This window comes from Raphanus sativus, unplaced genomic scaffold (genome assembly GCF_000801105.2).
Source record: "Raphanus sativus cultivar WK10039 unplaced genomic scaffold, ASM80110v3 Scaffold2968, whole genome shotgun sequence".
NCBI lineage: Eukaryota > Viridiplantae > Streptophyta > Magnoliopsida > Brassicales > Brassicaceae > Raphanus > Raphanus sativus.
The window spans coordinates 1-12,973 of NW_026618275.1; the positions used below are offsets into that span (position 1 = coordinate 1).

The 12,973-nt window shown below is 37.6% G+C and overlaps 2 protein-coding genes and 1 pseudogene across 2 annotated transcripts; 1 reads left to right on the plus strand and 2 right to left on the minus strand.

Moving 5' to 3' along the window:
- The first annotated feature begins 105 nt into the window (after positions 1 to 105).
- LOC130506184 (fructose-bisphosphate aldolase 8, cytosolic-like) lies at positions 106 to 1,936 on the plus strand (annotated as a pseudogene).
- Positions 1,937 to 5,183: 3,247 nt separating this feature from the next.
- Positions 5,184 to 6,918, minus strand: LOC130506185 (uncharacterized). Its single transcript, XM_057000814.1, has 5 exons — positions 6,578 to 6,918; positions 6,375 to 6,501; positions 5,958 to 6,269; positions 5,643 to 5,855; positions 5,184 to 5,564 (listed from the first exon to the last, which is right to left on the minus strand). Exons 1-5 carry the CDS (start codon positions 6,916 to 6,918, stop codon positions 5,184 to 5,186), a joined length of 1,374 nt encoding a protein of 457 aa, XP_056856794.1.
- Positions 6,919 to 8,354: 1,436 nt separating this feature from the next.
- On the minus strand, positions 8,355 to 12,490 carry LOC130506186 (uncharacterized). Its single transcript, XM_057000815.1, has 4 exons — positions 9,941 to 12,490; positions 9,303 to 9,846; positions 9,114 to 9,213; positions 8,355 to 9,026 (listed from the first exon to the last, which is right to left on the minus strand). Exons 1-4 carry the CDS (start codon positions 12,048 to 12,050, stop codon positions 8,355 to 8,357), a joined length of 3,426 nt encoding a protein of 1,141 aa, XP_056856795.1. The 5' UTR covers positions 12,051 to 12,490.
- Between the last annotated feature and the right edge of the window lie 483 nt (positions 12,491 to 12,973).

Below are 12,973 nucleotides of genomic sequence, written 5' to 3' on the forward strand. Positions count from 1 at the left end.
AAATACCAAAGCCTTTCCCCTCTAGTGGTCCACCAACTTCCATCTCTCTATCTCGTCTCCTTATTCCGCATCTTTTTTTAATATCCTCTCTCGATCAATCCGTCACAAACGATGTCTGCCTTCACCAGCAAATACGCCGGTAAGCTCTCTTTCTCGATCGTATTCGCTTCGTTATCAACCGTCTCCGTTGTTAACTAGCTAGATCTAGACTGTATTAGTTACTGTGTGTTACCTGTCTTAGGGATTGAAATCGATCACTCGATGAAAGTATCGTAGATCTGACTATGCTCATCAGTTTAGTATCATAGTTAACCATCTAATCAACTCGTAATCATTACCGTTGCTTGTTTTGGGGATTGATATGGATCTCTCGATCTGATCGAATCGTATTCACGATCTGAATCTTTTCGTGATGATTTGTTCTGTTTAGTGATCGTTTATGCGTTTGTTGTGTACAGATGAGTTGATCGCTAACGCTGCCTACATCGGCACACCCGGAAAGGTATCCTCGCCGCCGATGAGTCCACCGGTACCATCGGAAAGCGTCTCGCGAGCATCAACGTCGAGAACGTTGAGTCCAACAGACGTGCTCTCCGTGAGCTTCTCTTCACCGCCCCTGGTGCTCTCCCTTGCCTCAGTGGTGTCATCCTCTTCGAGGAGACTCTTTACCAGAAGAGCTCCGATGGTATGTGAAATCAGATCTTTCTCTGTTTGTAGAGAGGTATTGTTAGAGGACTTAATTGTAATTAGTAAACTCTGTAATTACGATTAAGTCCTCTAACTATATCTCTCTTACAGTTAGTCTCTGTTTATGTGTGTTTGTAGAGGTTTCTTATTGTTTTTTTTGTACGCAGCAAGCTTTTCGTTGATATCTTGAAGGAAGGAGGAGTTCTTCCAGGTATCAAAGTCGACAAGGGTACCGTCGAGCTAGCCGGAACCAACGGCGAGACCACCACTCAAGGTCTCGACGGTCTCGGTGAGCGTTGCAAGAAGTACTACGAAGCCGGTGCACGTTTCGCCAAGTGGCGTGCGGTTCTCAAGATCGGAGAGAACGAGCCATCGGAGCATTCCATCCACGAGAACGCCTACGGGTTGGCTAGGTACGCTGTGATCTGCCAGGAGAACGGTCTTGTACCCATCGTTGAGCCTGAGATCCTTGTCGATGGATCCCACGACATCCACAAGTGTGCTGCCGTCACTGAGCGTGTCCTTGCTGCTTGCTACAAGCTCTTAGCGACCACCACGTCTTGCTCGAGGGAACTTTGTTGAAGCCTAACATGGTCACACCTGGTTCCGACAGTGCTAAGGTTGCGCCAGAGGTTATCGCTGAGCACACTGTCCGTGCTCTTCAGAGAACCGTCCCACCGGCTGTTCCAGCTATTGTGTTTTTGTCTGGAGGACAGAGCGAGGAGGAGGCGACCAAGAACTTGAACGCGATGAACCAGTTGAAGACCAAGAAGCCGTGGTCATTGTCTTTCTCTTTCGGACGTGCGTTGCAGCAGAGCACTTTGAAGACATGGGCAGGTAAAGAGGAGAACGTCAAGGCCGCTCAAGAGGCTTTGTATGTGAGGTGCAAGGCTAACTCTGAAGCCACTCTCGGAACATACAAGGGTGATGCTAAGCTTGGTGATGGAGCCGCAGAGAGCCTTCACGTGAAGGACTACAAGTACTGAGAATCGTAGCGTCGTCAATGGTTTCTGTTGTGACGTACTCATCACCCTCGATATATTTCTAAGGGTTCTTCTACTTTTTTTCGCTTGACAATATCGGATTAACAATGTTTTTTTTCGATTTTTCTTTTCGATTTGTGTTTTGATTTTCGTTGGGTGTGTTTCTTTATTTAGAAAATGGTGAGTGTTTGAGAAAACGCACAAATAAAAGGCCATCAGAGGTTATATCTGTTTTTCTTATATGATCAAGAAGTAATTTGGGCCTATTCTTTGGATGTTGTTATTAAGTAATTCTCCACCAAATATCATCGAAGCATTGTCATATTCATCGAAGCATTGTCATATTCTAACTTATATATTACTAAAATATAAATAATAAAATATTTATAATTAAATTATTTTAAATATACTTAAAATTTTGAAGTTATTTATAAAAATTTCTTGTATAAGATTATTTTTATTTTTAAAACTTAAGTGATTTTTTTTCAAAAGTTATTATTATATATTTTAATATTTTGTTCAATTTTGAAAGGTAAAAGGTTCAAAATATAAATAACTTCAAAAATTTTGAACAAAAATATCAAAATATAATAATAATTTTTGAAAAAATTCACTTAAGTTTTAAAAATAAAAATAATCTATACATTTTTTTTATAAATAACTTTTAAAATTTTAAGTATATCTAAGATAATTTAATTATAAATATTTTATTATTTATATTTTAGTAATATATAAGTTTATTGAAGATATAATAAGTAAAACATGTTATTATATAAATCAGAAAAAAATATCACCAAAGTTTTAAAATTTAATACGATGAAAATAGTAGTTTATGTAATTTCAATTTTTTAATAATATTTTAATGTAGATTTATGCACGTTTTAAAAGTTCGGATAAATTTTTAAAGATTTAATTGAGTTTAGATCGTATTTGGCACTAACCGTTAGTTCGGGTTGTATTTGGCACGATCTAAATTGTTCAGGTTGGAATAGGCATTTTTCCCCACATTTGTCCGTAGGATCTAATATAATAAGCGAACAGAAGCATTCATGGCCCTGCCCACCGGAAAGGAACGCAAATGGTATAGTCCGTAAATACTGTCTAGCTTGTGGGTAGATTCGTAATTACGAAGCAACACATAATTTCTTTGGTTACATTCACTTATTTGATCTCACTCGCACATTATATAGTGGGACCCCTTGTCTGCTCCCTCGTTGGAAACTAGAGCTTTCGTTATCCGGTTCGGCTCGGCTTATTTAATTTTTCAAATCCACTAGAAATAGAGTAAGAATATCTCTAAAGTATTACTCCATTTTTTATTCTAAAATATAATAAATTCAAATAGAGTAGAGTTTTGTTCCAATGTATTACTCCATTTTTTATTTCAAAATTGAATATTTTTAATATTTCTGTTTTATATTTATTTTAAAATTAGTATACCACCTTTCATTTATATTATTTGCAAAATAGTTTATTTTCACTTTGTAACATTTCTATTATATACGATATTAACCACAATTAAATTTTTATTATATAATTAAAATTACTCAATATAGTTTAAAAAGGAAATATTTAATACACTAAAAATTATATTATATTATTTAAACACAATAATACATCAACTTAAATTATTCATTATAATAATTATAATTATTCACTATAAATCTTTTTTGTTTTATATATATATTTTGTTGCATAAAATATTTCAGTAGATGGCTGTTTATATAATTAATAAATATTAATTAAAAGTTATAATATATATAGTAAAATACATTATTATATTTATTTATAATAATATTTTATTAAAAAGAAAAATATTTAAATGTGAAAGACTATTTTATAAATAAAAAAGTTTAACTCTATTTTGGAGTAATACGTTGGTTTATTCCATATTTGGAGTAATCATCCCTATTACTCTATTTTGGAGTGGGTTTTGGAGTAGGGTTGGAGATGATTTTACTGGAAAATGTAGTTTAGAGTGGGTTTTGAAGTGGGGTTGGATATGTTATGATTAGTTCGGACCGGACCTCTTTTGATCTCATCTAGTCTTTATTTCAGCACGTGACAAAACCTTCATCCACTTATATCATCTTTTTTATATTTCTCGTATTGTCTTTTATTTTCTTTCGGTCTTTCTTTCTGGTCCTCAACAACAAATCTGATTTTTTTAACCTGTTCTACACCAGTAAATATGGAACACAAAACCAATGTTAAGAATGTGATGGGTCATCGTAGTATATTTTTCTGATAATATGTTTGTTTCAAGCTTTCACACTTAGTTTCCTTCCGATTTTCATTATCCTACACACTTGTTTTTAATTGTTTTCCCTATAGTCAAGATACAAGAAGTGCCAAGAGGTGTTACTTAATGCACATGTGACATGACTCATAACGTAACAAAAAACTTACTTAACAATATTCGAAGATTCATATCTTAAAGGCAACGTTATTGCTGGGACAAAATTTTGAATCTTTAGCTTTTTTTATTATTATTTTTATACTAAGAGATAATGTTAAGAAACAATAGCAAAAATGTAGATTATTGGTAGAAATTTTATGTTGTCTCTTAGTAAATAAATTATTTATGTTAATAAGTTATAAAAGATGTGTTTAAAATACATATAATATTTAAATTGAAAACATAAGAAAATTACAAAGTTGCCAAAAATATTACAAAAAAACCTGAATTTATAACATTAAAAAGTTTAAAAGAAAACATTCAAGACATAAATTAAAAACAGAAAATCATACAAACATCATATATTAAAGCAACCAAACATTTTATTCAATTCATAGAAACTTATACATTATATGTTATTTGGAAGATGTCCAAATTTAACCATATATTTTCAATCAAATCATCTTTTCACTACAAGAAAACACGATTTTAACGACGACCATTTTCCTCGCTAAATCGTCGTAAATACGTCTTTACGACGATTTAGCGAGGAAACGCATATCGTCGTTAAAGTTTGGTCGTAACGGATATTTAATCGCCATTTCGTCGTAAAAGTACGAGGGACCCATTTCGTCGTAAAAGGAAGGTTAATATTTCGTCGTAAAGAACACGTAGATTTCCACGTAAAGTGGACGCTATATTTCCACGTAAAAGACACGTAATATTTCCTCGTAAAATACACGTAAACTATCCTCGTAAGAAAAACGTAAATAATACTCGTAAAGTAAACGTAAATAATACACGTAATGTAGACGTAAACTTTCGTCGTAAAGGGAACGTAGAATTTGACACGTAGATTCGTCGTAAGATTTCGTCGTTCTTTACACGTCCACTTACTCGTCAATTCCTCGTGAGTTAACGAGGAATTTGCTTCGATTTTTATAACTAATTTATTTTTAAATTTAAATTTTAATATTATAGAAAATAATTATTTCAAAAATATTAGAAATATAAATAATTACTAATGCGAAAATATTAAAAATTTGGAATAAATTAAAACCGAAAATATTATATAAATAAAAGTTTAGAATTTTAATATTACACAGAAAAAAAAACTAAGTCGGGCCGGGGCGGTGGATCGTTTCCTGGTAGAGGTCTTCACTCCTCCTCTGTAGTTCCTCCTCTTGCTGCTGAGTACGAGAAGGCTCGGGAACCGGGTTCCGTCGTCGCATATCCGCCAACAACTCCTCCCATTGGGGATTTCCAGAAGATATAACTTCCAGAAACCCCTCCACTCCACCCATACGAGCTTGGAATGATTGGCGCGTAGACTCCAACTCCGTCTGCGTCGACGCCAACTGAGTCCGCGTCGAGTGTAACTCCGAACGCAGCTCAGTGACTTCGTCGGCTCGTCTCTGACCATAAGACGATGTCGCTCTTGGGACATCGTTGACGGAACCGATTCCCAACGTACGTCCCTTTTTCTTAGGGACGACCTACAAAGAAAAAATAAAGTTTAATGTTAATAATTTAAAAAAATAGATTAAAAGTAGATTAAAAGGTAAAATTTTTACCTCCTCGTAAATCTGATCCACTTCTTGAGTGGATAATACGACCGGTATTCCATCGGGAGATTGCTGGGTCAGCTGGGTTTGGCGGTCTTCAATCCGAGCAACGACATCGTTGTAGATTTGCTCGGACCTCGGATCCACAAATACCCCCGCCTTGGTCTTGTGGGTCCTCTCGTAAAGCTCTTTAAGAGACGGGAGTTGTCCCGTCTCTTTGGCCTGAAAATATTTAAAATTTAAAATGTTAGAATCAATATACATATATAAGTACATATTAATTATTAAAATATTTAATATGAAAAAAAATTAGAAATTAATTACCATTTCCAAGCGGACACGGGCATGGGGTTTTTGACCCGTACAGTGAAGCATCGGGCCGTTGCCGTGCTCGTCTTTGGTGTTACGAGAGGCGGAGCAGGCGTTGGAGATCGCAATGGATGATGGCAGCTCCCAGTAACGGATGAGACCATCGTAGACATCCTTGGTCAGCTCAGCGGGTTGCCCGTCCTTGTAACCCTTGTAGATCCAGTCCTCCTTCCAGTTGCCTACGGTGTCCAACAACCGCTTCTTCGCCTTTGCGGTGAACTCCCGTTTCACGTCCTCGTGAACCCCGATGGACCACTGGTATCTTTGCTGCATTTTTAAACCCAAAAAAATTAATAATTAGTTAAAAAATATTAATGAAATAAAAGTTAATAATAAAAATTAAACATAAAATAATTATTTTAAAAAACTTACAGCAAACATCTTGAACCACGTGTTTCTAACGTGGTGCGGCGTCTTTTTCCAGTTTGGGTGAGCCTCTGAGAAGTATCCTTTGATGATATCGGATACGCTCGTAGCGACAGAATTGTCGACCCCAAACCTGAAAAAAACAAAGTTAAAGTATTAAAAAAAATATTAATAATTTTAAAAATATTTAAATAAAAAAAATTACGTACCACAGAGTCCCCTCTGGTCGGTCGGGGTCTAAAACCGGTAAACCGGCTCGGCCTGGTTGAGCGAGAAGATCCTCAACCGTGTACCGAGCAAAAGGAGCGGTCGGCGGCACCCGCAACTCCGGATGAATGTATCCGGGTGCAACCGGATCTGGAACCGCCTGAGGTGCAGCAGGTGGGGGTGGTGCACCAGATGGAGGAACCGGTGGTGGCTGTGACTGAGACTCCGGGACAATCTCCGGGTTGGAGGAACCGGGAGCTGAAGATGATGATCCAGCAGCAGGATCACCACAGAACATCTGACTGTAGTGGGGGGTTTTCTTCTGCTTGTTCTTTCTAACCATCTGAAAAAAAATTCAGATTGTTAGAAAAACAAGTAGAAGAAATCAAACTAATCAAAATTCTCTACACTAACCACCTAATCAACTATAAACCTATCTAAATTCACTAAACTAAACCACCTAATTCTAGAGAGAGATTAGAGAGAACCTTGGGAGGTGTAGGAGAGGAAATTGGGACGAAATGAAGTGGCTGGTTCTCGCGGGTATATATAAGATTACATAGGGACGTAAAGTCCTCGTAAATTTACGACGAAACAGCAAGGCCCGTGTCATAATTTACGACGATTTTGCAAGGCCCGTCTTTTTAACTTTACGACGAAATTGCAAGGCCCGTGTTTTTTGTTCACGTGGATATTACGACGAAACCGTGGATTTAGCATTTGTTTTTTACATTCCCTAAACCCTAAACCCCAAATTCCTAATTTTTATTATTTTTTTAATCATGAAATTTTAATTATATAGGTTTAATTTATTTTTTAAGTGAATCGAAACCGTATATATATATATATGAGGTTTGGGGTTTAGGGTATAGGGATTTCATAAAAACATGTTAATTCCTCGTAAACAAGCGTGGTTATTACGACGAAAAAAGAAACAATCCTTGCTAATTCCACGTAAGCAAGTTTCGTCGTAAAGACCTCGCAAGCTTACGTGGAATTAGCAAGGATAATTTCTTTTTTCGTCGTAAAGGACACGTTAATTACGAGTTTTTAACGAGGTTATTTTGTAAATCCCTAAACCCCTAACCCTTTACCCTAAATCCCTAAATCCCTAAACCCCTATCCCATTACTAGTAACATCTATATGTGTTAAGTTAATTTAATCAAGAAATTTTAAATATGCATGTTTATTAAGTCTTCTTGAGTGAATTGAGTTTAGCAATGTAAACCTTATATATGATTCACTTATAAGTTAAGGAAGTTTTGGTTAATTTTGGGTTTGATGTTTTAAATTCTTAATTTTTTTAATCATACAATGTTAATTATACAGGTTTATTGTGTCTGCTAAGTGAAAACATATATAGATTGAGGTTTGGGGTTTGGGGTTTAGAGTTTTAGGGATTTAAACACGAAACTCGTTAAATCAACGTAAATTAACGAGGTCTTTACGACGAAACAGCTAAAAGGCTTGTTATTTCCACGTAAGCTGATTTCGTCGTAAACACCACGCACGCTTACGTGGAATTTGCAAGGCCCGTGTTTATTTTTAACGTGTGCTTTACGACGAAATCAGCTTACGTGGATTTTGCAAGGCCCGTGTTTTTCTTTACGAGGAATTAACGTCGATAACCTTAAAATCCCTAAAAATGTAAACCACAAACACCAAACCTCAAACATCCTTTAACTTATAACTCAATCTCAAACACCAAACCCCATACCCTAAACCCCAAATGCATTAATCAAGTCTGAAAATAAATAATATTTTTAAAAATTACATCATCATTCAGATACATCATCATTCTCTTCAACACTAGAAACATCATCACTTTCATTAAACTCGTCCTCAACAGCATCGTCAGTGGTATCGTCGGGAAGATCTTCATACTCATGATTATGCGGATCAATGAGTAGGATGTCTTCCATTTGTTGTTCAGGTTCTTCGACTTCATTGATGTGTTCTTCTTGCAAAGGTGGTTCTTCTCCACCGATTATTCGTCCACGGGGTGTAACTTTGATAACAGCTAACCAACTTATTCCAGATTCTCGCAACCTCGGGTATGGTAGGAAGCTAACTTGGTCTGCTTGCGAAGCTAATATGAAAGGCTCGAATTTGTTGTACCTCCGTCCACCATTGACAGCAACTACACCGAATTTGTTAAATCGAACACCTCTGTTGACCACGGGGTCGAACCAGTCACATTTGAATATGACGCATTTCAGCTTCAATAACCCAGGGAATTCCACTTCAATAATCTCCTGCAAGATCCCGTAGAAATCGGTTTCGCCTTTCACACAAATTCCATAATTGCTGGTCGCCCGGTGTTTACCATACTCGTACGTATGAAAAGTAAAGCCTCGTGAGAAATACATTGGTGATGTGGTGACCTTTGCAAGTGGACCCTGAACTAATTCGTGAAACCATATGGGATAATCTGGATCCTCATATTCAACCTGCAAAATTAAATTAAAGAGAACATTGAAACAAACGTCTTTCGTTACACCCCGTGGACGAAACAAATATCGGATTGGAGTAAATACCTGACTCTTCAACCATTTAATAAAGTGTCGATCTTTCCTTTTATCTACCTCACTTGTGGATATGCCTGGGATAGCTTCTTGGACTTGACTAACAAATAGGCTGTAAAATGCACATATTTTATTAGTTATATCATCATTTGAAAAATATATTTTAATTACAATTAGTTTAGAACTTTCCATATATGTTACCTTTCAAAATAGCGCATAAATGGATCCTCACAATTAAGTAGAATGTAAGTGTGTGCACTATGGGCGTCTTCATCACTCGACCACCAAACCTCTTTCGTTTTCCCACCCATTCGCCCAATCTGGCTAAAGATATCCGGAACACCAGCAACTGCATATGTTGGGGCAACACCACCATCATCATATCTTCTTGGAGCTCTTTGTCGGGTCCGTACATTAGGTGCAAAGTAGTACGATGTGAAGTGAGATGTTTCTTCCGTCAAACTTCCAGCAATTATAGAACCTTCAACCTTTGCGAGGTTTTTTGCCTTTCCCTTCAAATATTTCATGGCCCGCTCATACTGATACATCCATCCATAATGTACTGGTCCTCGAAGCAATGCCTCATACGGGAGGTGGACAGCTAAATGCTCCATGACGTCAAAAAATGAGGGAGGAAATATCATCTCCAAGTTGCACAATAAGATCGGAATGTTCTCGTGAAGTTGTTCTACGACATCCTCTTTAAGAGTGCGAGTGCTCAAGTCCCTGAAAAATGCTCCAATGGCTTTGTATATTCCAAAAACAATTAAGCAAATTATTAGTGCATATTTTTGAAAAATAAATTAAGAAATTAATTAGTGTGAGTAATAATATATTACCTGCAAGTGCTTCATGTACTTTTGTGGGAAGTAGCTCCGCAAATGCAAAGGGAAGTAGTCTTTGCATAAAGACATGACAATCATGACTCTTCATCCCGGAGAACTTTTGGCCCTTTTCAACACATCTAGAGAGGTTTGAAACATACCCATCAGGAAACTTCACTGCTGATGCAACCCAGTTGAACAAGACCGACTTTTGTTCTGAAGACAATCTGAATACCGGTACAGGAACTTGTCCATTGCTTTTTATATGTAACTCGGGTCTTGAGCAAATATCAGGCAAGTCCAACCTCGATTTTTGATTGTCTTTTGTCTTCCCTGGAACATTCAATATTGTATTCATGATGTTCTCAAAAAAATTCTTCTCAATATGCATCACATCTAGGTTGTGGCGCAAAAGAAGATCTTTCCAATACGGCAACTCCCAAAATATACTCTTCTTGTGCCAGTTGTGCTGAACTCCATAATAATCAGGCATATTACCGGGAACATGCCAATTACCACCACAACGAACTGTTTCTTGAGCTCCGTAGTAATCGATTTGCTGTTCAATTTGTTCTCCAGTTAAATACGGAGGAGGAGTGTCTCTCACAACCCTTTTCTGCCTAAACAATTTCCTGTTTCTTCGATAAGGATGATTAATGGGAAGAAATCGCCGGTGACAATCGAACCAACTTGTCTTCCTACCGTTCTTCAGCTGAAATGCATCTGTCGTTCCATTACAATATGGACAAGATAATCTCCCATGTGTAGTCCACCCAGACAACATCCCATAAGCAGGAAAGTCACTTATGGTCCACAAAAGCATCGCTCGCATCGTAAAATTTGTCTTCGTTGAGCAGTCGTACGTCCTCACCCCTGTTGCCCACAAATCTTTCAACTCTTTTATCAGTGGCTGTAGAAAGACATCCAGAGACCTTTTTGGATGGTTCGGACCAGGTATTAATATGGTCAAGAACAGAAACTCCCGTTGCATGCACATATCTGGAGGCAGGTTGTATGGCGTCATAAAGACTGGCCACAATGAATATTGTCTCCCTGACATACCGAAGGGACTAAATCCGTCCGTGCATAATCCCATATACACATTTCGGCTATTGCTAGCGAATTGTGGATATATTTTGTTAAAATGTTTCCAAGCTCTTGCATCTGATGGATGAGTCATCTCACCATCCGTCTGAGTATGCTCGGCATGCCATCTCATTTTTCCAGCAGTCTCCTCAGATTGGTACAATCTTTTCAATCTGTCGGTAATTGGTAGGTACCACATCCTTTGGTACGGTACCCTATTACGTCCTCGTCCTTGCGGTTTGAATCGTGGCTTCTTGCAGAATCGACACTCTTCTAACTTCTCATCATCTCCCCAGTAGAGCATGCAGTTGTCGATGCAAACGTCTATCATCTCAGAAGGCAACCCCAGACTATAAACTAGTTTCTGAATCTCATAATAAGAATCAGCAGAGACATTGTCTTCCGGCAAATACTCTTTAAACAAGTCTGTCCATGCATTCATGCAACTTTCAGGTAGATTATGATCAGTTTTAATACTCATCATTCTAGCAGCCAACGACAATTTAGAGAGACCTTCTCTACAACCACTGTAAAGTGGCTGATTCGCAGCATCTAACATTTCATAAAACTTTTTTGCATCTATGTTAGGTTCTTCAACTTCATCATCATCATGAGCAACAAATGCATCAGCTACCATATCATGAACCCTATCATAATTATCTACCATCTGCTCCTCCTGATGGTATCTATGTTGATTATGCAAATGATCAACCGGTTCATTCTGAAAATTGCTATTACTACTACTAGCTTCATTCTCATAATTATAACCTTCTCCATGTTGAAACCAGATATAGTAATTTGGCATGAAACCTCTATTTATTAAATGCTTCCAAACATTTTCACGAGTTGCCAGTTTTGAATTGTTGCATTTTCGACAAGGACAAAACATCTTACCGCTTTCTTGGGCGAGCGGTGTAGAATCTGCTTGATGCATAAATGTCTCTAGTCCTTCCAGATACTCTTTCGTCACTCTCCCGTTAGCATCTCTATGCGTGTACATCCATCTCCGCAACTCTAAATAATTTCCATCACCAGACATTTTTTTTTCACGTTTTTAGATTTTTTTTTCTTTTGCATGTGGTGTGTTTCAAATGTTCCTCAAATGACATATTTATAGGAAAATTCGAAATTGGTAGGTGAGATTTTACTACGAATTAACGACGAAATATGGGTAGTTAGACAAGATAAAAAACGTGTGTCACCTAAAATTAGGTGACACTCGCAAAAACCACGTAAATATTTTCCTCGTTAATTACACGTTAATTATTACGTGTTTATTACGACGAAATGCTGTTTCCTCGTAAAAACGACGTTCCTTTACGTTTGGTTTACGACGAAACTCTTTCGTCGTTAATTAACGACGAAATAACGTGTTTATTGTCTTTTCACGTAACTTCCTCGTAAAGGCCTCGTAATTTTACGAGGAAATTATTTCGTCGCTAACTTTCGTCGCTAAGCCCGTGTTTTCTTGTAGTGTATACGCCATTGGAGACATTATCTTGTTCACCGAGATTTTGTGATCTTCACGGATCATGATGCTCTTAAGCACCTCGACAGCCAGGTCAAAGTGTCGTCCCGCGATGCTAATTGGATTGCATATCTCCAGCAATTTACGTTCACAATTCGTCATAAGTCTGGCAAGCTTAATCGGGTAGCTGATGCGCTTAGTCGGCGTCATAGTTTGATCGCGACGATGCACACCTCTGTCACTGGGTTCGCTACTTTCTCTGAGTTGTATGCCTCAGACCCATTCTTTGGGAAGGTGTGGAGTGACGTTCAGGCAGAGTCTAGTGTGGATTATTCGATTGTGGATGGTTTTCTTTTTCGCGGGTCTCAACTCTGCATTCCTGACTGCAGTTTACGACTCCACGTTATTGACGAGTTACATAAGGAAGGTCATGTGGGGCGCGACAGGACCCTCCAGCTAGTTCTCGCTTCTTACTTTTGGCCTACGGTGCGAAG